The sequence below is a fragment of the Schistocerca piceifrons genome, chromosome 2 (genome assembly GCF_021461385.2).
Source record: "Schistocerca piceifrons isolate TAMUIC-IGC-003096 chromosome 2, iqSchPice1.1, whole genome shotgun sequence".
Classification (NCBI taxonomy): Eukaryota; Metazoa; Arthropoda; class Insecta; order Orthoptera; family Acrididae; genus Schistocerca; species Schistocerca piceifrons.
Window position 1 is genome coordinate 879,615,506 of NC_060139.1, and position 25,811 is coordinate 879,641,316.

Consider the following 25,811-nt stretch of genomic DNA (forward strand, 5'->3'; position numbering starts at 1 on the left):
AGATGCTTTGGTTGCTGAAGGAGGCTTGGCAGTAAACAGCTCTGTGATTTTTCTCTTGACAAACAACATTCCGCACTTAGGCAGTGGCCATATCCGGCCCACAAAGTGTATCTGCAAGTGTGGGGGCCAAATATGAGGCACAGAGCATCCTCAAGAGCAGACTGGAACAAAACAACTGGATAGTCAGTCAGTGAACACAAAAAAATTGATTCCAATGAAAGAAGCACAAGATTCTGCATAAGGGACAGCAACTGGCCACTGTAGGTGGTGAGGAAGGCAAGGTAGGCAGGGCCGGCAGCAAAGTGTTCAAGGCACAATAGCAGGGGTGGCTGGCTGCATGCTGGAACAGCTGCAGAGGAGGCGGCAGCTGCACTGGTAGTGGTGACTGTCAGGAGTGACATCGAGAGGGCTGGCCACAACAAGGGGTGGAGACGATTGCAGAGGAGGCCACAAGACAGATACGACAGTGGTGCAAGTGGTGACGATGACTGGGAAAGGTGTTGTGAGGGCTGTCTGAGATACAGCAAGCAATGATTAAAGGGCTGGATGCGACAGGGCCAGTGAGAGAGCAGACAGTGTGGGCTGGCTGCCTGAAGGTCAATGACGAGTGGGTCAGAGTCCGATGGCATCGTGTGCAAGGACTGGACCAGTGCCAGAGGAATGTCTGGTGGAGAAGTCTGTGAACAAGAATGGAGTGCAGCTTGGCATGACAACATTTTAAACAAGCTGGATGGCTGGGGGCCCAGCTTGCCATACAGAAAACTCCTTGATGTCCTGTCCAAATACTGTAGGAAAAAAAGATCCTTGTGAACCTGCTGTGTGAGATGAATGATGCCCTGCAGCAGGCCTTGAATTGTACAATCCCTGAATGAAAGTATTGGAGACACTGATGGATTGCCTGATCCCTGACTTGAAGACTTGGAGGGCTGGAAGAAGTGATAGTTCTGGCAATTGAGAATACAATACAAGTGAACTAGAACCTGAATGAACACAGAAACATAAGGTATTCACAGACCAACAACACAAAGTAAGAGAACGTACATTGGAAGAACTCATCACCAGATCACCCGAACTATGCAGAAGAGAGAACATTACCAAGAGCTTACATCTGCTGAGAAGTGTGAAGACAAGTTGCAAATGGACACCTACCAGAATCAAGACAGTTGTACAGTAACACTGACTCCAACAGTTGAAAAGTCCATGTCTGGTACATGAAAAGTCCTGGTCGAGTGCATGGTTAGAAGAGTAGTATTCTCTTACCGAGGAGTGAGACTTGGTGAAGTGAGACACACATGTTACAATGACAGCTGTTTATTACAAGAACCAAACCAGATACACCTCCTGAGAGTAATGTCTGCACATGGGAACAGCAATGTCTTGAGAAACAGGGAAGATTAATAATGACACAGCCTGACAAGGCGATGAGCTTGTAGGCAGCCTCCCGATGAACAGTACGTGCTGCGACAACACTGTCCTACAGGGATACGTACTCATAGGTAACCTATTGGTAATGACATGGTCCCCCAAGGAGATGAGCTCACAAAAAGTGACAACAAATATGACCATACAGTGCCCTCAGAGCAGCTGGCAGAAGCACAGCATTGGATGTGGCTCACATTGAGGACAATTCGGCACCTTTGTGGACATTAAGAGTGGCAGTGGCAGTCGTGGACAATAGCAGAAACTCAAAGCGGCTGTTGGTTGCTCAGAGCTCAGGAGTAACTGTGTCTCCCTGGGCAGATCTCTGAACTAAGTACACATCTGCGGAAGCATACACACACAGTATTATATTTACACATGACCATGCAGTCATGAGTTAGTGCCCGCAGCTGCAGCACTGTGTGTTGTAATTTGCACGCCATGTAGTCTCAAGGCACTGTACCCCTGGGCACTGTAGTGGCTTGACTTTACATAGTGCCGTGCTTTTTTTTTCATACAAATTAGCAACTAGATGAGGCAGGGGCCATACCTAATGTGCAAAACATACACTTAAATGTTTTGGCTAAAATATGCAGGGGCCAGTCCTGCATGCACAACATCCCTCCCCCCTTAAAAGATTATGCAACCATCTCAGAGAAGTGCTGCATACAGGGGAGGAGGCACTCCACTGCTGCCAGCACTGACTGTCCGAGCAGCTGCAACAAAACAACAGTACATCAGCCATTGTGTAAATGTGTGTTGGAAATGATCAACACGTAACTAAAGATTTTAACAAAACATTGCATTCCACAAGCATTGAACATAACCAGAACATCATGCACAGACAGAACCCCAGGCATGACATGAATATTTAAACAAGAATGCAAGATACAGTGAACAAGACTGCTGAGCATGTGGTGTCGGACCCATGACATCTGATACACAAGACTAGAAAAAGCACACAAACGTTGCATAAAAAAACTCAGCACCAGATACATGAATACGCTGAACTAAACTACTAAGCAACACAAGAAAGTGAGCCCAATGCAACACACACACAGAGCTGGTAATGTGCAGACATAGGGCTGATGTCATCGCCAACTGGCAGGGCAACAACAGGTGGTCTGGCCTTCAGAGGGGTGGCACCAGTAGGAGTGACGAAGAGAAGAGGACTGGCCATAACAATGCTGATGCTGATGTAAGGGCTGGCTCTGAGAGGGCTGGTACTGACAAGACTGACGCCAGTGACGAGAGAGTCAGCAAGTCAGCATCCAGTGGCATTACTGGCGAGGGCTGGGCTGAGGGTGGTGGGACTGTCACTGCAGAACCGAGGGCCACCCAGTAAAACAATAGTGCACACGATCTGACTGAAGGTGGTCCAGCTTGCCACACACAAAACTAAATTTCTGGTCGTCCTATCCAGACATTGTACATCAACAGGCTCACTCAAACATTGTGGGTAAGAGCCCATCATTAACCAAGACCGTATCACAAGCACTGCTAGGCCAAAGGCAAATTTCACAACAAAAATTCACATATAATTGTTCAACTAACAACCCAAACTCTTATCTTATCCAGACAAGAGTCTGGGAAAAATACATTGTGCACAGAAAATTTCTGCACCCACTTTGGCAGTAAAATGAGCACTATGTTGTGTGTCTTGTGTTATGTAGGTTATGAAGTGTAACTCCAACTGTTGACAGTACAGGCCGAAGTCCACATGAAAATGCGGTGCAAGTGCAGGAACAGCATGCTGAGACACAGCTATAGAAGCAAAAGCCTGAGTGCTGAGTGAACTATTAGTTACGTCCTGCCTATGAATTTGTTGCTCATGTAACTGAGTGACTTAAGATAAAGACAGCTCTGACAGTTACACTCATAAAACATATGAACAAACTACCTGAACTCTGCTGAAAAGGCAATTACTAAGAAACTTGGTTCACGAGCATGCATAGATGAGAAACCTGTCTTAGTTATAAAAATCATTGAATGCGACACCACTGCCTACATACTATAGCAAAACAAAACTAATACACAGCAAGTAGTACTAAACCACATGTGAAGAATACAGACACATGAAATCTTTTACCTCATTGTCAATGAAGCATATGGCTGACGAGAAGAGACAAGAAGACATGAAAACACACTTCTAACACATGAGCAAAATAGGCTCGTTGCCAATGAAGTACAGTGGACTAGAGAAGAGCTCTGAAACATCTCACAAAACCTTTTACCCTGCCGCAAGTGAGGTACTCCGTATGAGAGAAGAGCACTAGAAAACTACATGAAACCTCTCTTTTTCTTTTTCCCTCATTGACAATGTGCTACCCTCTTACTGAGGAATAATGTCTACACATCTTGAGAACAGCAGTGTCTGCAGGAGCAGGGAAGATTAATAATGGCACAGTTCCACAAACTGATGAGCTTGTAGGCAGCCTCCAGACAAGCAGCAAGTGCTATTAGTAATGACTGAGTCACATGAGGCAGTGAGCTGTGAGCAGTCACAGTTAATACTGTAAAGCGGGGCCCTCCGAGCACCTGGCAAAAGTGCGGTATCGGATGTGGCTCACAACAAGTGTGACTTGACACCTCGGTGAGCAGTGGGGATGGCAGCAGCATGTGTGGTCTGTAGTGGAGCCTCCAGGTGGCCGTTGGTTGCCTTGAGCTTGGAATGTAACTGCTTCTCCAGGGGTAGAGCGCAGACTTAAGTACCTGCCTGAGGACAAATACGTCCATGTGGGTATAAGTTAGTGCCCATGACTGCAGTGCTGTCGACTGTGATTTTCACGTCATTTACTGGCAATGCTGATGCTCCCGAACATTGTGGCAGATGCTGGTGTCATGACTGCACAGTACCTTGGTGCCTCTTGTATTCCAAATTACCTACAAGGTGAGGCCTGCACGACATACATGTACGAGGGCAGTTCAATAAGTAATGCAACACATTTTTTTTCTCGGCCAATTTTGGTTGAAAAAACCGGAAATTTCTTGTGGAATATTTTCAAACATTCTCGCTTCGTCTCGTATAGTTTCATTGACTTCAGACAGGTGGCAGCGCTGTACGGAGCTGTTAAAATGGCGTCTGTAACGGATGTGCGTTGCAAACAACGGGCAGTGATCGAGTTTCTTTTGGCGGAAAACCAGGGCATCTCAGATATTCATAGGTGCTTGCAGAATGTCTACGGTGATCTGGCAGTGGACAAAAGCACAGTGAGTCGTTGGGCAAAGCGTGTGTCATCATCACCGCAAGGTCAAGCAAGACTGTCTGATCTCCCGCGTGCGGGCCGGCCGTGCACAGCTGTGACTCCTGCAATGGCGGACCGTGCGAACACACTCGTTCGAGATGATCGACGGATCACCATCAAACAACTCAGTGCTCAATTTGACATCTCTGTTGGTAGTGCTGTCACAATTGTTCACCAGTTGGGATATTCAAGGGTTTGTTCCCGCTGGGTCACTTGTTGTCTAACCGAACACCATAAAGAGCAAAGGAGAACCATCTGTGCGGAATTGCTTGCTCGTCATGTGGCTGAGGGTGACAGTTTCTTGTCAAAGATTGTTACAGGCGATGAAACATGGGTTCATCACTTCGAACCTGAAACAAAACAGCAATCAATGGAGTGGCGCCACACCCACTCCCCTACCAAGAAAAAGTTTAAAGCCATACCCTCAGCCGGTAAAGTCGTGGTTACAGTCTTCTGGGACGCTGAAGGGGTTATTCTGTTCGATGTCCTTCCCCGTGGTCAAACGATCAACTCTGAAGTGTATTGTGCTACTCTTCAGAAATTGAAGAAACGACTTCAGCGTGTTCGTAGGCACAAAAATCTGAACGGACTTCTCCTTCTTCATGACAACGCAAGACCTCACACAAGTCTTCGCACCCGAGAGGAGCTCACAAAATTTCAGTGGACAGTTCTTCCTCATGGACTCTACAGCCCCGATCTCACACCGTCGGATTTCCATATGTTTGGCCCAATGAAGGACGCAATCCGTGGGAGGCACTACGCGGATGATGAAGAAGTTATTGATGCAGTACGACGTTGGCTCCGACATCGACCAGTTGAATGGTACCGTGCAGGCATACAGGCCCTCATTTCAAGGTGGCGTAAGGCCGTAGCATTGAATGGAGATTACGTTGAAAAATAGTGTTGTGTAGCTAACAGATTGGGGAATAACCTGGTGTATTTCAATGCTGAATAAAACAACCCCAGTTTCAGAAAAAAAAAAGTGTTGCATTACTTATTGAATTGCCCTCGTAAGTGCGGTGAATGAAATATGCAGGGGCCACCCCTTCATACATCACAGAAACAGTGCATTTTAGTAGGATCTGAATACAGAGTGGTGCAACACACTAAAATGACTATGTTGCCCCACCAAGGTGAGTTAACACACGAACAGAACTGAACAACTGAAAAAAGGATGAAACACCGCCCCAGCAAAAATGAATGAAGACACATCAGGAAACACTGAAACACACACAAAGGACAACATTGAGCATGGTTTGGTGGTGGGGAGAGAGTCAAGACGAAACCAGGAGCTGGCACTGGAGCGAGCAAATTTTGACCGGGTACTGTACTGAGAAACCACACATGTGGCATGAAACCATCATCATCACCATCACCACCTGTTAACACGTATGACAGACAAGTGAAGAGCACCGTAACACAAAACATTATCCTTGTTGTCCTTTGAAGTATCCCTGACCAGGTTTTGTACCCAGGTAGTGATTAATATGCACGTATGAATAACAAATGTTTGTTTATTGACCGTGAACTAACTCAGTACAACTTTAGAGACTGAAGGTTCATACATGATGACTACTAAAATTTCCATCAGCGATGATGCATAGCAAGTGCTGGCGAGGAGCCAGGAGGTGCTGTGAATGTGTAGCAACATCGTCCCACAAGGCCATGAGCTGGTGGGCAGTCCAAGTGGAGGTCCAGTGGAATGGGGTCTTCCAGAGTAGCTGATAGACTTCCAGTGGTTGTGATCGCGGTGAAGGCGTGAGACGGCACCGTCTGATGGGTAGTGGTAGCGGCAGTTGTTGTGGTCCGAAGAGTAGGCTCAAGGGTGGCTGACAGTCACTCTGAAGCCCGGACCTGAACTGCCATCAAGTGGCTATCAGTAACCTAAGTATCTGTGAGTAAAGGAATGTCAGAGTGCTGTCACTTGGGCACACAACCATTTGGATACAAATAGCTGTCTGTAATTTCAACACTGTTCACTGCGACTGGCACACCACATATTGTCATGGCTTGTGCCTCCAAAGCTGTGGCAGCTGCAGGAAGCCTCTACATGATGTTCGGTTGTCAACTTTAGGCAGTATTCTTGGAGCACACTTACGTAGAGTAACAGCTTTTTTGACTGTAGTTGCATTGCCCCAAACGATCATGTTACTGGATCATACTGAGTGAAACATTGCTAGTGACTCATTTTCTACTGTATTGTATTGGCAACAGACAGATTAACCAGTTTTTATAAGGCTGCTGTTACATTATGGAAAGAAGAAAACCTAAAAAGGATTGCAAAAGTTTGTTTTCCAAAGTGGCTATTTTAACTGCAATTACTTTTTGTGTATTAAGAAGTTATGTTGGACATGTTATTACAACCAAATGTAAATTTTATTCTTCTCTAACATAATATTAAATATGTCATTAGTTACAGAACAACAGTTTATGAGAAAAATCTGCTACATGCAAGACTTAAATTAGCAGAATCATGGGCCAGTACTGTTTAGCTCCTCCTGTATCAACTGCATAAATTTATCCTATGTAACTGTAGTCCGATTTAAAGTAGCTGCTTCCTCCAGCAATACACCAATGGGAGCCAGCATCAACTGCTCCCACTGTGTTGCCTCTTCAATTATGCAAATCATTGTGCCTGCCAGTTCACAGAGAGCCATTGCAGGAGAAGATTGCTGTAACATTTATTTTCACATCCCTTACAATGTGCTACAAAAGTAGTTCAAAGGTGGGCATAGGGAAAGCACAATGAAGGGCTATACCATACATAAATTTCAGGTTTTTTATGTGATTTCTGAAGAAAATAGAAAATTTAAACTTCATAATTATTAAATATTGACAAAAATTGCAAGAATAAATGTTGTTTCACGAATAATTTACATATCAAACATAATGTGATACACAATATTGGAAAGAGACATTACCAAAAGAATTGCATTGAGCTCAGTAGTTTTCTAGATACACAGAGATTCCTACATCATATGAATATCAGATATTTTATTTGATGTTTGTAGGAGGTATATACTTAAAGGGATTTTTTTATTCCCATGAAAAATGCAGCATTGTGGCAGAGCCCTGTGAGCATTACTTGTTGTGACGTCACCACATGTTTCGACCTTAAATGTCAAATGCCTGCTAATAATTGAAACCATACTATGGTTCATAACAACACATTTTAGTTTAATGAAAATTTTGAATGTTTCAAGGGTGGTTTGAAAAGTTCTCGGAATCACCACAAGTATTGTATTTGCAACAGACAGATTAATCAGTTTTTATAAGGCTAGTGCAACGAGTTGTTCACATGATATTCATTGGACTGTTGCCTGTAAACGAGTGCCACATCAGTGCTGTTGGGAGAGAGCTATGGCGGTTACATGGCTCTGCTGTTGTTCCTGTGTAGTGACTTGCATAGATAGAAAAAATCGAGATTCAAGCAGTGATTAAGTACTTCGTAAACAAAGGTATGAAAGCAAAGAACATTCACGCCGATTTCCAGAATACACTGGGAAACACTGCTCCTTTGTATTCAACTGTTGCCAAGTGGACAAATGAATTTAAATTTGGTTGGGAGAGCTTAGATGATGATCTGCGCAGTGGTCGGCCTAGATGTGTCTACCCCAGAAATCATTGCAAAATTGCACAAAATGGTCATGGAGGATCACTGATTGAAAGTGAGAAAAATTGCTCATGCTTGACAGATGTCATCTGAAAGGGTGTACCACATTTAATGGAAGAATTCGAAATGAAAAAATTATCTGCAAGATGGGTGCCATGACTCTTGATGTGCATCTGCACACATGTGCCCACACCATGGCAAAATTACATGAACTAAGGTATGAATTGTTGCCACACTGCGTTATTCACCTGATATGGGTCCGTCAGACTTCCATCCCTTCCCAAATCAGAAAATTTTTCGTGGTGGACAAAGATTCACTTCAAACGAAGAATTGATAGCTGGAGTTGACAACTGTTTTTCAGGCCTGGAGGAAACTCATTTTCGAGATGGGCTCAAGGCACTGGAACATTGTTGGACCAAGTGCATTAATCTACAAGGAGACTACATTGAAAAATAAAAAATGTTTCAGTGACGTAAGTACTTTTTTTGTATTCCGTTCCAAGAACTTTTCAAACCACCCTCATACTTCAGACTGTTTGTATTAAGTGATAATAGTGCCCAGTCTCTAGTGAATGAGACTAGAACTGAAACTGAAAGTAGCAAAGTAAAAACCGAAGTTCTTAAATGTTCCTTTACAAAGGAAAAATCAGGAAAATTACTCCAGTTTAATTCTTGTACCACTGTAAAGATGAATGAAATATGTATTAGTGTCAGTGGTGTTGAGAACAGCTGAGTTGGTTAAAACTGAAAAAGGCTCCAGGCCCCAATGTAATCCCTGACAGATTCGATACTGAATTTGCAGCTGAGCTAGCCCCTCATCTAACTAAAATCTGTCATACATCCCTCGAACAAAAAACTGTGCCCAGTTTTTGGAAAGAGGCATCTGTCTACATGAAGGGTAGTAGAAGTGGCCCACAAAACTATCGTCCAATATCCTTGACATTGGTTTGTTGTAGAATCTTAGAACATATTCTAAGCTGAAACATAATGAGGTATCTTGAACAGAATGGTCTCCTCCATGCCAACCAGCAGGAATTCTGAAAATATCGATCTTGTGTGACAATTCACGCTTTTCTCACATGACGTACTGAAAGCTTTGGATCAAGGCAATTGTGTAGACACTGTAGTTTCTGACTTTCAAAAAGCATTTGATCACTACCACCCCTACGCTTATTGTCAAAAGTATGATCATATGGCGTATAGAGTGGAATTTGTGACTGGATTGAGGACTTTTTTGTAGGGAGGATGCAACATGTTATCTTGGATGGAGAATCATCATCAGATGTAGATGTAACTTCAGGTGTGCCCCAGAGAAATTTATTGGAACCCATGCTGTTCATGTTGTATATTAATGATCTAGCAGACAAAATTAATAGTAAAATCAGGCTTTTTGCTGATGATGCAGTTGTCTGTAATGAAGTACTATCTGAAAGAAGCTGCATAATTATTCAGTCAGACCTTGATACGATTAAAAAATGGTGCAGAGATTGGCAAATTGCTTTAAATGTTCAAAAATGTAATGCACTCTACAAAATGAAAAAAAATTGTAGTATTCTATGACCATAATATCAGTAAGTGACTGTTGGAGTTGGCCATCTCATATGAATACCTGGGTGTAAGACTTGTAGGTATATGGAAAGGAATGATCATATAGGCTCAGATGGGGGTAAAGCATGTCGCTGGTAGACTTTGGTTTAGTGGTAGAATACTGCGGAGTACAATCAAACATTGCTTACAAATCACTCGTGCGACTAGTTCTAGAATATTGCTCAAGTGTGTGGGACCCATACCAGATAGGCCTAACAGGGGTTATCGAATGCATACAGAGAAGGGCAGCACAAATGGTCACAGGTTTGTTTAATCCATGGGAGAGTGTCCCAGAGATACTGAAGGTACCGAATTGGAAGACTCTTCAAGATAGATGTAAACTATCCTAAGAAAGTCTATGGGGGTTGTACCAAAAGTAAGGTTCCCAGTGAGCTACAGCCTTGAGGGAAGGTGCTAGGCTAAATCCAACAACAGTGCCATGCACAGTGCTTCCCCCATTCTTAAGCCCGCCCATCCGTGATTCGCTACATAACTTAGTGTTGGCTCGGCAACCATCAGAGAGGGAAGTGTTGGTCGCCGCTTCCACCAAGTGCGAAGTTCGAGCAGTAATCCGGTTTCTCCATGCAAGGAAGTTATGACCCGTGGAGATCCATCAGCAACTGACTGAGGTTTATGGTGAAGAGTGCATGTCCATTCATCACGTCCGCAAATGGTGCAGGGCTTTTGCTGAGGGTCACACGGAAGTCCATGATGAAGAATGGAGTGGATTTTCCAGAAGATTAACAGTGAGCTGCTTAAATTGTAAGACATTTCCAGGGGCAGATGTGGGCTCTGACCACAATCTATTGGTTATGAACTGTAGATTAAAACTGAAGAAACTGCTAGATTAAAACTGAAGAAACTGCAAAAAGGTGGGAATTTAAGGAGACGGGACCTGGATAAAATGAAAGAACCAGAGGTTGTACAGAGTTTCAGGGAGAGCATAAGGGAACAACTGACGGGAATGGGGGAAAGAAATACAGTAGAAGAAGAATGGGTAGCTTTGAGGGATGAAATAGTGAAGGCAGCAGAGGATCAAGTAGGTAAAAAGACGAGGGCTAGTAGAAATCCTTGGGTAACAGAAGAGATACTGAATTTAATTGATGAAAGGATAAAATACAAAAATGCAGTAAATAAAGCAGGCAAAAAGGAATACGAAATGTCAAAAATGAGATCGACAGGAAGTGCAAAATGGCTAAGCAGGGATGGCTAGAGGACAAATGTAAGGATGTAGAGGCTTATCTCAGTAGGGGTAAGATAGATACTGCCTACAGGAAAATTAGAGAGACCTTTGGAGAAGAGAGAGCCACTTTTATGAATATCAAGAGCTCAGATGGAAACCCAGTTCTAAGCAAAGAAGGGAAAGCAGAAAGGTGGAAGGAGTATATAGAGGGTCTATACAAGGGCGATGTACTTGAGGACAATATTATGGAAATTGAAGAGGATGTAGATGAAGATGAAATGGGAGATATGAAACTGCGTGAAGAGTTTGACAGAGCACTGAAAAACCTGAGTCGAAAAAATGCCCCGAGAGTAGCCAACATTCCATTTGAACTACTGACGGCCTTGGGAGAGCCAGTCCTGACAAAACTCCACCATCTGGTGAACAAGATGTATGAGACAGGCGAAATACCCTCAGACTTCAAGAAGAATATAATTCCAATTCCAAAGAAAGCAGGTGTTGACAGATATGAAAGTTACCAAACTATCAGTTTAACAATAAGTCACAGCTGCAAAATACTAAAGCGAATTCTTTACAGATGAATGGAAAAACTGATAGAAGCCGACCTCTGGGAAGATCAGTTTGGATTCCGTAGAAATGTTGGAACACGTGAGGCAATACTGACCCTACGTCTTATGTTAGAAGAAAGATTAAGGAAAGGCAAACCTACATTTCTAGCATTTGTAGACTTAGAGAAAGCTTTTGACAATGTTGACTGGAATACTCTCTTTCAAATTCTGAAGGTGGCAGGGGTAAAATACAGGAAGCGAAAGGCTATTTACAATTTGTGCAGAAAGCAGATGGCAGTTATAAGAATCGAGGGACATGAAAGGGAAGCAGTGGTTGGGAAGGGAGTGAGACAGGGTTGTAGCCTCTCCCCGATGCTATTCAATATGTATGTTGAGCAAGCAGTAAAGGAAACAAAAAAAAGTTCGGAGTAGGTACTAAAATCCATGGAGAAGAAATAAAAACTTTGAGGTTCACCGATGACATTGTAATTCTGTCAGAGACAGCAAAGGACTTGGAAGAGCAGTTGAGCGGAATGGACAGTGTCTTGAAAGGAGGGTATAAGATGAACATCAACAAAAGCAAAACAAGATAATGGAATGAGGTCGAATTAAGTCAGGTGATGCCAAGGGAATTAGATTAGGAAATGAGACACTTAAAGTAGTAAAGGAGTTTTGCTATTTGGGGAGCAAAATAACTGATGATGGTCGAAGTAGAGAGGATATAAAATGTAGACTGGCAATGGCAAGGAAAGCGTTTCTGAAGAAGAGAAATTTGTTAACATCGAGAATAGATTTAAGTGTCAGGAAGTCATTTCTGAAAGTATTTGTATGGAGTGTAGCCATGTATGGAAGTGAAACATGGACAATAAATAGTTTAGACAAGAATAGAATAGAAACTTTCGAAATGTGGTGCTACAGAAGAATGCTGCAGATTAGATGGGTAGATCACATAACTAATGAGGAGATATTGAATAGAATTGGGGAGAAGAGGAGTTTGTGGCACAACTTGACTAGAAGAAAGGATCGGTTGGTAGGACATGTTCTGAGGCATCAAGTGATCACCAATTTAGTACTGGAGGGCAACGTGGAGGGTAAAAATCGTAGAGGGAGACTAAGAGGTGAATATACTAAGCAGATTCAGAAGGATGTAGGCTGCAGTAGGTACTGGGAGATGAAGAAGCTTGCACAGGATAGAGTAGCATGGAGAGCTGCATCAAACCAGTCTCAGGACTGAAGCCACAACAACTACTACTACTGCTCAAAGATCGGAGGGTCACTGTCCTTGAACTAGTCGAACGCATTCCTGAAGCTTCCTATGGCACAATCGAAAGAACTTTAACAGAAACATTGGGTTATCACAAGGTGTGTGCTCACTGGGTCCCCCGGATGCCGACTGATGGACACAAGAAGCAACGTCTTGACTGTGCTCGCAGGTTTCTTCAACAATGTGAGGGGGGAGGCAACAAGAAGTTGTTGGGCTCTGTAATCATGAGAATTGAAATGAGGGTGTTTCATTACACTCCTGAAATAAAATAACAATCTTGTCAGTGGCGTCACTCCTTTCACCACAACCAAAGAAATTCAAACAAATGCAGTCGGCAGGAAAGGTTATGGAGAGTCGTTTTGGGATTGGAAGCGGGCACTCCTCATCGATTTCATGCAACCTGGGATGACAATAAGCTCAGACAGATATTGTGAAACATTGACCAAATTCCGGTGAGCAATCCAGAATCACCAGAGAGGACGACTGACAGAGGGAGCAGTGCTTCTTCACGACAACACTTGACCCCACGTCGCTCATCAAACACAGGAACTTTTGAAGAATTTTGGGTGTACTCTTATGGCCCGTCCCCCATACAGCCCTGACTTGGCCCCCAGTGATTATCACTTCTTCCCCAAGCTAAAGGAACACTTAGGTGGCAAATGCTTCAAGAGCAGCAATGAACTCTGAGCAGAGGTCACATGCTTCCTCAGCGGGTTGGTGGGAGACTTTTTCAACTTAGGAATACAAAATCTGGAGCACTATCTTCAAAAGTGTTGGGAAAAAATGGAGATTATGTTGAAAAACAGACAGAAGTGTAAGCTTTTCAACAATGTATAAATTAATAACAATAAACAATGTTTTCTATTTGTATAAATATGGGAATCTTACTTTTGGTACAACCTTCATATTAACAAAGTTTCTTTTTCCAAGAAACTGCTTTAAATGATTACTATCCCCTAACATCACTCATGTAAGGTTTTTGAAGATAAGATTAGAATAAGTGCTGCATGCACAGAGACATTCAAACAACAATTCTCCATACATAAATTGGAACAGAAAGAAAACTTAACTGCGATGCACCTCACAGTGGTTTGCAGAGTATAGATGTAAATATAAACAATGAAAAGATTAAAGGTACCTAGCCATGCATGTTAACGTGCTGCTTATGTGATGGGGAGGGGCACTGGCCCCAGATCAAATCCGCCCAGTAGATAAATAACAAGGGTCGTGTTCCAGCCAGCCTGGATCTGGTTTTTAGGGGGATTTACACATATTACTAGATGACTACTGATTTGCAACCAAAGTTTCACCTCAGTTACATGATTCACAAACATTAGAAAAATAGAAACTTTTGTTCACTTTCGCATGAATAACACTAAACACAGATTGTTGAGGTACGCATGTTCCATCCTGCCGAGGTAAGAGGGTGGGAGCAGGAGGGGCATCCGGTCACCCCTTAAATTAACCAGCCAAATACATTGATAACCATGCTGGCCATGCACCAATGTGGGACAAAGGTACCAGAAGAAGAATGAATGGAAAGAGTAAAAGTAACATCTCTCCATGGAGTTCAGTCATCAGTAGGTTCAGAAAAAATGTTGTAAAAGGTTGTAAAAGGTAATAACTTTTGGACACATCTTAAATTCCGCAACTGTCCTGCCTCATTCTTTGCTTGCCCCTACCATACTACCACCTCCACCCCATTACCCTAACTTCACTCATCTCATCATCTTGTGGTGCAGTTCTTCTTGTTGTCTCCGTGCTTGCTAAGAAAATGGGATGAGGAGTTCCGCATTATGCAAGACACCTTTTTTTTCTTTTGTTTCACCCATACATGTTTCAGCACTTTTGTGCTATCATCAGTGGAATACCCATACGTCCATTAATTAACTTCACTAAAGCACCAACATACCACTTAGCCAAACACACACACACACACACACACACACTCTGCTACAGACAATATATAAATACACTGACAACAGAAGTCTAAAGAACTCAAGTGACTTAATAGAAAAAATAAAAAATGAAAACATACCAAACACAGCAACATTGGTTTCATTTGATATAATTTCAATGTACACACACATCCCAACAGAAGAAACAATCAACATAATAGAAAGAAACCTCCAACTGCAAGGAAACATACCCACAACAAACATACAAGAAATATTAGCCATACTCAGGCTAATCACAGAACAGATCTACTTCACATTCAACAACAGATTTTACTCTCAACAAGATGGACTACCCATGGGATCCCCAATCAGTGGCCTCCTAGCTGACATTTTCCTCAACCAGATAGAAAAACAAATATTTGACAAAATAGTAATACCAAAACAGTACAAAATAATATATTGGTACAGATACATAGATGACATAATTTGCTTAATAGATGAACCACTGTCCCGTATAAAAGAACTTCATGATAACATAAACTCCATCCACCCACAAATACAATTCACCATAGAAACACAAACAGATGAAAAACTTAATTTCTTAGATCTCACTATACACAAGAGAAACAACAAACATGGATTCACAATCTACAGAAAATCCATGCTCACCAGCACCATTATTCATAACCAATCCAATCACCCCATAACCCACAAAGAAGCCGGCTTCAGATATTTACTTCACAGGCTGAACAAAATACCCATGGATAAGCATGACTACACACAAGAACTGAACACAATAAAACAAATTGCACAGGAGAATGGATATGATGCAAAGAGAGTAAACAAAATAAACCACAAAATACAAAAACAAACAGCACATAACCATGAAACACACACACATACAAACACAACTCATCACACAACAAATCGGCAGACTGTAAGCAACAAATGGCACATAATGACTTACACCAACAAAGTCACACACAGGGTGGGTAATATACTCAAGAAACAAGGACTCAACATAGCATACAGAACCAACAACACAATACAGAGCAGACTTGGAAGAATTACCACCAACACTGACAAATACAGCCAGTCTGGCATCTACCAACTTACTTGCAACTGCTGTCAATCTGTATATGTGGGCCAAACATGCAGGACCTTCAGAACCAGATATAATGAACACCTCAGAACACTGAAAAGCAATAGCACACACTCAACATTTGCAGACCACCTGGTAGCACACAACCACCACCCAACAAACATTGAAACTGACCTTCACATTCTAAAAACTAGCAGCAGCCTATACCAAAAATTAACTATAGAAGAAAACTACCATATCCAAAAATCAATAGCCCAAGGAAAGAAAGTATTCAATGAATACACATCACTGTGCAACAAAACTCTCTTCGCCACAATAGAAGAACTATACAAGTAAAACACGTACACGCACACGCGCGCACACACACACACACACACACACACACTCTCTCTCTCTCTCTCTCTCTCTCTCTCTCTCTCTCTCTCTCTCTCTCTCTCTCTCTCTCTCTGCCCCAGTACTCATCACACACAGGCAAACCCACATAAACCACACACAACTAACACCAAATACAATTCAAACTCGCGTGCCTCAGCCAACAGAACACGCTACGAAACAAATGTATGCCACACAGCCACAACAACACGTAATGGCAGCGATAACTTCACCTACGTTTTGAGTAATCGAAAAACTGCATTACCACACAAACACAGGCAAAGAAGTAAGCCCATTTACTTCGCTAACAAAACAGGAAAATGTACCACAACTTAAAAACTGTAAGTTGTTGTTGTTGTGGTCTTCAGTCCTGAGACTGGTTTGATGCAGCTCTCCATGCTACTCTATCCTGTGCAAGCTTTTTCATCTCCCAGTACCTACTGCAACCTACATCCTTCTGAATGTGCTTAGTGTATTCATCTCTTGGTCTCCCTCTACGATTTTTACCCTCCACACTGCCCTCCAATACTAAATTGGTGATCCCTTGATGCCTCAGAACATGTCCTACCAACCGATCCCTTCTTCTGGTCAAGTTGTGCCACAAACTTCTCTTCTCCCCAATCCTATTCAATACTTCCTCATTAGTTATGTGATCTACCCATCTAAGTTACAGAAAGAAAATGTGATACAGTCTTATTTCCGTTCATAAATACATAACAAATAGAAAATAAATTACGTTTTGCTGTTTGCAGATGACATGTTGTATATTGTGTAGCATAACAGCTATCAAAACAAGAGGACAATAATATAATGTAAGGTATGTTACTTTTCGCCAATTAAGTTATAAATGCAACTTTTACATAATGTTGTAAACGACAAAAATGTTAATATGTTAACAACAAATTTACAGTTAAAAATAAAAATAGAACCCACTGATGATAGCACAAAGGTGCTGAAACATGTATGGGTGAAACAAAGGAAAAAAAAGGTGTCTTGCATAAGGCGGAACTCCTCATCCCATTCACAACCCTCGTTCCAGCAGTTTTCCTCTGTTGTAGCTTTTCCTCCCAGTCTACTCCTCCACATCATTGTGTGCTGCACATACCTCTTCCTGCTTATGGCTTCAACAAGCTCACTGTATTCCATATCCCATCTATCTGCCACCCCCTCCCTCCCCACTGTCAGACAGGATTTTGTAACCTTCTTCCTCTTCCCCACCTCATTTCTCCCCTTGTCTCATCTAGCACAACCCCTCACCAAGCAAGGTGGCACAGTGTTTAGCACCCTGGACGCACATTCGAGAGGATGACAGTTCAAACCCCCATCAGGCCATCCTGGTTTAGGTTTTCTTTGATTTCCCTAAATCACTTCAAGCAAACACCAGGATGGTATCTTTGAAAGGGTGTGACCTATTTACTTTTCCATCCTTCCCTAATCCAAAGGGACAGATAACCTCCCTGTTTGGTCCCCTCCCCCAAATGAACCTACCAATCACAACCCCTCGCAGTGCATGTGTACACTGTTAGCCCTGAAGGACAACTTGACCAAATTACCAAATTTCTAAGTTTTGTTTGTGTTCCAATTGATGGCTCAACCCATCAGCTGTATGGTAACTAGTTACTTTTATTCTTTCCATTATTTATATTTCACCAAAGACTATCCATTATCATAAACACTAACATAAAATACATACACATTGAAGGTAAGATCTCCAATACATCATAGCTAATAACTGACCTTAAGAAATCAATAAAACTAATGTCTTATTTAGAAATATTACTTTGTGTTGTCACAAACTTTTATTTATTTTTATTATTATTATTGTTGCAAATGTAAAAAAAAAAGTGTTCGGAAGGACAACCAAGCATAATTTCCAAAGTCTCTTGAAAAGCTTAAACCAGTGACTAGTAACAGGCAAACAACGGAAAATCCAGGATGGAATATAAGAATATTATAAAAAGAGAAGTTGCTACTCAGCATATAGCGGAGATGCTGAGTCGCAGATAGGCACAACAAAAAGACTCATCATTAAAGGTTTCAGCCATTAAGGCTTTCGTCAAAACTAGACAACAGACAGACATGCATGCGTGCGCACAGATGCGCGCGCGCACACACACACACACACACACACACACACACACACACACACACACACACACACGACTGCAGTCTCAGGCAACTGGAACCACACTGTGAGCAGCAGCACCAGTGAATGATGTAAGTGGCAGCTGGATTGGGGTAAGGAGGAGGCTGGAGTGGGAAGGGGGAGGGATGATATGGTGGGTGTGGCAGGCAGTGAAGTGCTGTAGGTTAGATGGAGGGCAGGATAGAAAGGGGGGGGGGGGGGAAGTAGCAGAAAATGAGAGAAATAAAAAGACTGGGTGTTATGGTGGAGTGACGACAGTGTAGTGCCGGAATGGGAACAGGGAAGGGACTGAATGAGTGAGGATAATGGCTAACGAAGGTTGAGGCCAGGGGGGTTATGGGAGCGTAGAATGTATTGCCACTTGTGCAACTCGGAAAAGCTGGTGTTGATGGGAAGGATCCATAGGGCACAGGCTGTGAAGCAGCCATGGAAATGAAGGATAACGGCTTGTTTGTTGTCATGCCTACATACAATGCAGCACAGTGGTTGCAGCTTAGCTTGTACATCACATGACTGGCTTCACAGGTAGCCCTGCCTTTGATGGGATAGGTGATATTAGTGATCGGACTGGAGTAGACGGTGGTGGAAGGACGTATGGGACAGGTCTTGCATCTAGGTCTATTACTGGGGAATGAGCCATGAAGTAATGGATTGGGAGCAGAGGTAGTGTAAGGATGGAAGAGTGAATTGTGTAGGTTCAGTGGACAGTGGAATACCACTGTGGGGGCATAGGAAGGATAGTGGGCAACCCTGGTGGAGAATGTAATTCAGTTGTTACAGTCCTGGGTGGTACTGAGTTACAAGGGGAATGCTCCTCCTTGGCTGTATGGTGGGACTTTGGGAGGTGGTCAGAGGCTGGACAGATAAGGCACAGGAAATTTGTTTTTGCACAGAGTTGAGACGGTAATCACTGTCAGTGAAGGCTTCAGTGAGACGCTTGGTATATTGTCAGAGGGACTGCTCATCACTGCAGATGCGACAACTACAGGTGGCTAGGCTGTATGGAAGGGACTTCTTGGTATGGAACGCGTGGCAGCTGTCAAATTGGAGGTTTTGCTGGTGGTTAGTAAGTTTTATTTGGATGGAGATACTGATGTAGCAATCTTTGAGGTGGAGGTCAATGTTTAGGAAGGTCACTTGTTCGGTTGAGTAGGATCAGGTGAAGCAAATGGGGGAGAAGTTGTTGAGGTTCTGGAGGAATGTGGATAGAGTGTCCTCACCTTCGATCCAGATAGCAAAGATGTCATCAATGAATCTGAACCAGCTGAGGGGTTTAGGATTCTGGGTTTTTATGAAGGATTCCTCTAGATAGCCCATGAATAGGTTGGCATAGGATGGTGCCATGCAGGTGCCCATAGGCCGTACTCTGAATTTGTTTGTAGGTAATGCCTTCGAAGGAGAAGTAATTGTGGGTGAGGATCTACATCTACGTCCATACTCCGCAAGCCACCTGACGGTGTGTGGCGGAGGGTACCTTCAGTACCTCTATCGGTTCTCCCTTCTATTCCAGGATATAGTTGGTTATGACGACTAGGGAAGAGATTGTCAGTTTGGAATCCATCAGGCATTGGGAAAGGTAGTGTTTAGTAGTGGTAAGGCCATGGGCATTAGGAATGTTAGTGTACAGGGAGGTGGCAGCAACAGCGACGAGTAGGACACCATGTGGTAAAGGGACAGGAACTGTGGATAGTCACCAAGGATGCCCCGTTGTGGCCAGTTACTGTGCCCCCACTGAGCAAATCTCTGCTCTCATAGACCAGCCCCTTCAACCTATTACACGGAACCTACCCTCCTCTATAAAAGATACCAACCATTCCTCCACCGACAAACATTCAAAGTCAAATAATAAAAAACCCACCAAAAACATGCTTCAAATGAAAGTAGTGGCATACTCATAAAATTAGCCTTTTCAGTTGAGGCCAATTGATCCAGGTGCAGTTCGTCCAAATTTGACAATAAGTATTCATTGAATCTATCACAGAATAATATGTATACAGAAGCTACATGGAATTTAGTATTAACTACATTTTGCATTCACAAGATGATATTATAAAAGTATTATTTGCTATTATAATTGTGTGTGTCTGTAAATAAAAAAACTGCACACATTGAACTAAAACTTAGCCAAGCAATATGCTAAAATATGTAAACTTGTAAAACAGATTATAAAGATTAAAATAATTTGATTACCAAATCAAAATACTTTGGATGGCAGATCCGTCTTGCTGGAGAACCAGTAATTTGATTTATATGAGGCAGGTTGTTTGCTGCAAAACTAAAAAATAACAATAAAAAAATAAATCAATAAAATTTGAAGGTAATGTTCTCTACACTGGCACCATCTGGCAGCTGAAACTTGCAGCTTTGTGAAATTTGTGAGCCAGGCTGGTAGTCGACACTCTGAGTAGGCACACGTTTTTATTCCTTACATTGGACCTTCTTTTGCAATTTCTAAGTTTGTGGTGAGTGAGTTTTTATAATTATGTTTTAACTTTGATTTTTAATCTTTTGTAGCTTGATGTTGTGTTACAAACACATGTTGCTTGTTATTTTCCTGTATTCTTAATTGCAGGTATCTGATGATGGCAGATGCCAAAACTTAGTAAGCAACTAAGACAGTTCTACACACAGAAGGGAGATTAATGTATTCTGTACCATTACATTGTATTCATGGTACTAATGACAGAAATTTCTTTGCAGTACCCAGTATTGTTTTATGGAGCACCAAAGTTTGATCCAGAAAAGTTTAAGAAAATAGAACAAGCCTATGATTTCCTAAATACTTTCCTCGAAGGAAAGGAATGGGTGGCTGGAACGTCTATGACTATTGCTGATTATTCCATGGTATCTTCAGTTGGTGCAGCAGAAGTAAGTACTGTTTGTGAAAAGTTAGTCAGTGGGACTGTTTCATTAAGCTGTAACATTTCTACATTATTCAGTTATGAAACTTTTTATTCACTGTTATCAACAAAGAAGCATTCCATCGAGTGCAATATTGATTTATATATTTCTTTATTTGGACAAATAACAGTTTGCACCCTACATTTTAAAGGCCATTTGTTCAATTATGCAGCATGTTCCATAAATCCCATAATGAGGGAGAGTATGTGGCAACTATTTTGGTGAGAGAGGGGAGGGAGTGGGAAACTTGTGCTCTTTTTCATACAGTATTCAGTTGTTGTTTCTATCTGCTATTTCATTCTACGAATTTAACAGTATTGTTTCAGGGAACATAAGCAGCTGTTTACACATACTGAAAAATTAAAAACCTGTTAATATGATTTTAGTCTTAACAGGAATTTAGATCAGAGTATAAATATTGTGATAAATTGTAGGAGTGTCTTCTTTGTTTGTGCAGGGTCCTCATTTAATTTTATGTTGTATTCTTGATACTCTTTTTTGGAGGTTTTTTGTAGCAAAATTCCTGTACTGAAAGCATTCTGTCTGTAATGCTTCTGTGTCACAGAATAGCTTCTTGTCAGTCAGATGTTATTTAGGCTATGCGGTTTTTGTAGTAAAACTTCTATCGTTGAAAGAATAGTTTCATCATTATTGGTAGAGCATTAAATAAAATAACACATAAATTATCATTCTGTGGGTAGTGATATTAAAATGTTTAATTTTTGTGATGTTTGCGATTTGTATGGATGGTGATGAATATTTAAGAACATTTTCATTAATTAGTCATATACAGTAACGTTATGTAGAATTGTGACTTTACTTTTGCTGCTCTGAGCCTCATCATCATTCTCGCAGAAAAACAAACATGCTGCTGTTAGAACTTGCTGCTGTGTGTTCAGTTCTGTTTGAGCTGTCAGTGTAAGCTGAACCATCTGACTGTATTCTGGAATGAGTTTAATAATATTGCAGGGTTAATATGCCATCTCCCACTTCTCTCTATATCACACAAGCAAATGCCACATTGCTTCTAAACAGATAATCATATTTTTTTACTCACCTTCCACACTGAAAATATTCATTTCTTTTGTAAACCAACCAACACATTTCACACTGTAACAAGATAATGTACACACAGGACATAAATGGGCTCTGTTCTTAACAGTTTGAGGCTTTTAAATACATGGTTCCTCACATTAAGAAGTGAAAATGAAGAGAATGCTTTGTCAAGAAGCAACCAGTAGTTGCAGAAAATAAGTGAATCAGAGTGAGGCCACTTGGTAGTATTTCAGAGAAATTTGTTATACAAGATGTGTTAAAAAATAATGAGAATTTTGTAATTTTGCATGTTGTGTTAATCTGATTTGTGCAGTTTTGTCATTGTTGTGTTGCTAAACATGTTTACATTATCTGCAGAGTGTTAGCAAATCAGATATTTAATTTTTTGTCAGCTGTGAAAAAGGTTACATGTGTTTTTGCATCGGCAGTTATTTGTTATATATAAAAATGGACAAAGGATTTGTATTAAATTGTGCAGTATGAATAGAATAAAATTGAAGTTTTTGGAATTTTAAATATTGCTTTTGAATGAAGAAAAGTCTGGGATGGAGTAACAACAGTGAAATGGGATATATTGCTCTTCTTCACACAAAGGGGGTGTTGAGTGGCAGACAGGCGCATTTAAAGTACATTTAATGGTATATCAAGCTATTGGACCAAGTCCTTCCTCACCCATATTGCACTGTATCCTTGTCCTTCCCTATTTGGCCACTGCTTCCAGCCCCTTGTCCCCTGGCTCATATCTCTCTGATAGACCAGGATGTAAGACATGTTCCATACATCTTCCCATTACCATCTACTCCATCGTTTCCACAAACATCTCCAACCCCATCAAAGGCAGGGCTACTTGTGGAAGCAGGCATGTTGTCTGCCGTTGGCTACAAACATTGTGGCATTCTACATGGCTAAGTTGTCTGTCTGCATGAATGGATACCACCAAATTGTGACCAAGAGACAGTTGGTCTTCTAAGTTCCTAAGCATGATACACAACACGGTGTGCTTGACTGAAGTGGCTGCTTCATAGGCTGTGCCATCTGGATTCTTCCCACTAACGTAAGATTCTCTGAATTGTGCAACTGGGAACTCTCTCTCTATAACATATTCTACATTTCTGTAACCCCCTAGCCTTGACCTTCAACAGTCCCCGTCCCACCTGCATCTATCCCCTATCCTGCTCCCATTCCAGTCTCTCGTATGCCTGCTGTGCTCCCAGTGGTGTAGTCATTTCCCCTTCTCTCTCTCTCTCTCTCTCTCTCTCTCTCTCTCTCTCTCTCTCTCCTCCCTCTCTCTCCCTCTCTCCCTCTCTTCTTTCCTCTCCCTTTTATCCTTCCAAGCACAGCCAGGATCCTGATGATGCACCTGACAACCCTCCATCCTGTCCCCACAATGTCCCTGCACCCTCACACGGGCATCACTATAGCATCTCCCCAGCCCTAAGCTGGTGCCCTTCGCCAACCCTGTCCAGTGCCTCTTCTGTACTGCCACTACCTACCCCAGCCAAGATTACTCTCATTCCATTCAGATCTTAGCACCCGGAGATCACAATGGCCCTATGTTTGTGTGTATTTGTGTTTTCTATGTCTGAGGAAGGACTTTGTCTGATAACTTAAATCTACTTTTGTATGCACTTTATACGTATCTCTCTACTGCTCAGTGTCTCTTCTGTGTGATAAGTAGCAGTCTGTCATACTTCAAATATCGCTTTTGGTTAATGTGCTATGAACAAAACAATGGTTCATGGTTGATATACAAGAAGCCATTAAAACATTGGAGATGACTAGGGCTGTGGACACCCCAGCTCATTAACAACAATGGAAATATGGAAAAAATGAAAGTGATTATGATTGATCACCAAATCAGGGAAGTTGCTTGCTGATGATGATGGCATATCAGCAGGTTCATGTGATGCCATTTTTTCATATGTTTTAGGTATGAAATAAGAGATGGCAAAAGTACTACTTACATTTGCTTGAAACAATGTGGAAAAAATGCTTGAATTTGTGGCAAAACAATTAATGATTTCTGCATCACAGTATTGCATCTACTCACACTTTGTTGCTTGTTTCTGAATTTTTTGCCATAACCAATACTGTAATGATACACCGGCCTCCATAGTCACCAAATGCAGCCACTTGTGACCTTTCCTGATCCCAGAACTAAGGAAAACATTAAAGGGTTGTTGTTTTACAAGCATACTTGAGTGACATGCAGTTTTTAGATTACTATAAAAATACAAAAAAATGAACAGGAAGATGTTGCTAGCAGCAGAAAAGTCATGAATGAGAGAATCGCATACAATTTGGGCAATGACAGCAAAGCAATCTGGACAGTTGTTAAGAAAGGAAATGGAGGAAGAAATCGGAGAGAAATAAATTCCAAATAAGGGACAGAGGAGCGTTAATTTGTATCCCAAGTAAACTGAGCTAGATGGATTTCCAGTGTGTCGGCTCAAGGAATTCATTGATAATGTGAAGGGGCCCTTAACACACATTCTAAATTAATCCTTCATTTCAGTTACCTTTCCGGAATACTTAAACAGACTGGAGTTTACCAGTACACAAAAAGAGTGATACTGAGAACATAGAAAATGTAGACTGATATCGCCCTATCTTCATTTTCAGAGATCATAGAAACAGATGTGGAAGATAGACTTATTGACTACCTTAATAATATAATTTGCCAATAGAATCACAATTTGAATTCAGACTAGCAGTAGTTCAGAAACAGCAATAGCAGAATTCACTAAAAGCATAATGGGGCCCCTGAGTAGACACTATTGTATGAAAGAATTTTTTTTAGATTTGCCGAAGGCGTTCAACAGAGTAGATCACAAAATACTTTGCCACAAACTAGAGGCACTGGGAATAATAGGAGTAGTAAACATGTGGTTCCAGTCATATCTCATGAATACAGTACATGGAGTAGAAATTTCACAGGCCAATGGAAATCTCAGTTCCATAGAGGAGCATCTATCAGATGCGGAACATGTCAACCCAGATGTCTCACAGGGAGTATGTCAAGCACTAGTCCATATTAATGACTTCCCTGAAAGAGTCATGCAGGCAGACAAAATTCTGTTTGCTGACAGTAGCAACAAAATAATCACAGATATGTCACTAGAGCTACTGCTGTGCCAAGCTGATGCTAATAGAGTACATATATGGTTAGAGGAGAATAAAGTAACACTTAACATAAAGAAGACAAAAGTATACATTTCTATACAAAGAAATAACAACAACAACACTGAATTGAGTGTAAATCATGAGTCGCTAAGCTGTGTTAAGTAACACAGAGGTCTTAGAAATGGATGTAGATAACCAACTGAAGTGAAGTGGTGGACAAAAAGATTCGTAGAAAGGGTTTCTGCCTCATGATATGCTCTGTGGGTACCAGCATCAGTGTGTGATAGTGATTGATTGAAAGTAACTCATTATGCATATATTCACTCAGTCAAATTTTTCGGTAAAATTTTTTGG

General features: G+C 41.7%; 1 protein-coding gene across 3 annotated transcripts in view; it reads left to right on the forward strand.

Moving 5' to 3' along the window:
* Positions 1-25,811, forward strand: part of LOC124776286 (glutathione S-transferase 1-1-like) — a 66,309-nt gene that overhangs the window by 34,873 nt on the left and 5,625 nt on the right. For all 3 annotated transcript variants that reach the window (XM_047251192.1, XM_047251193.1, XM_047251194.1), the window contains exon 4: positions 21,078-21,245. In XM_047251192.1, coding sequence (XP_047107148.1) covers positions 21,078-21,245 — 168 coding nt within the window. The remainder of the gene's footprint in view (positions 1-21,077; positions 21,246-25,811) is intronic.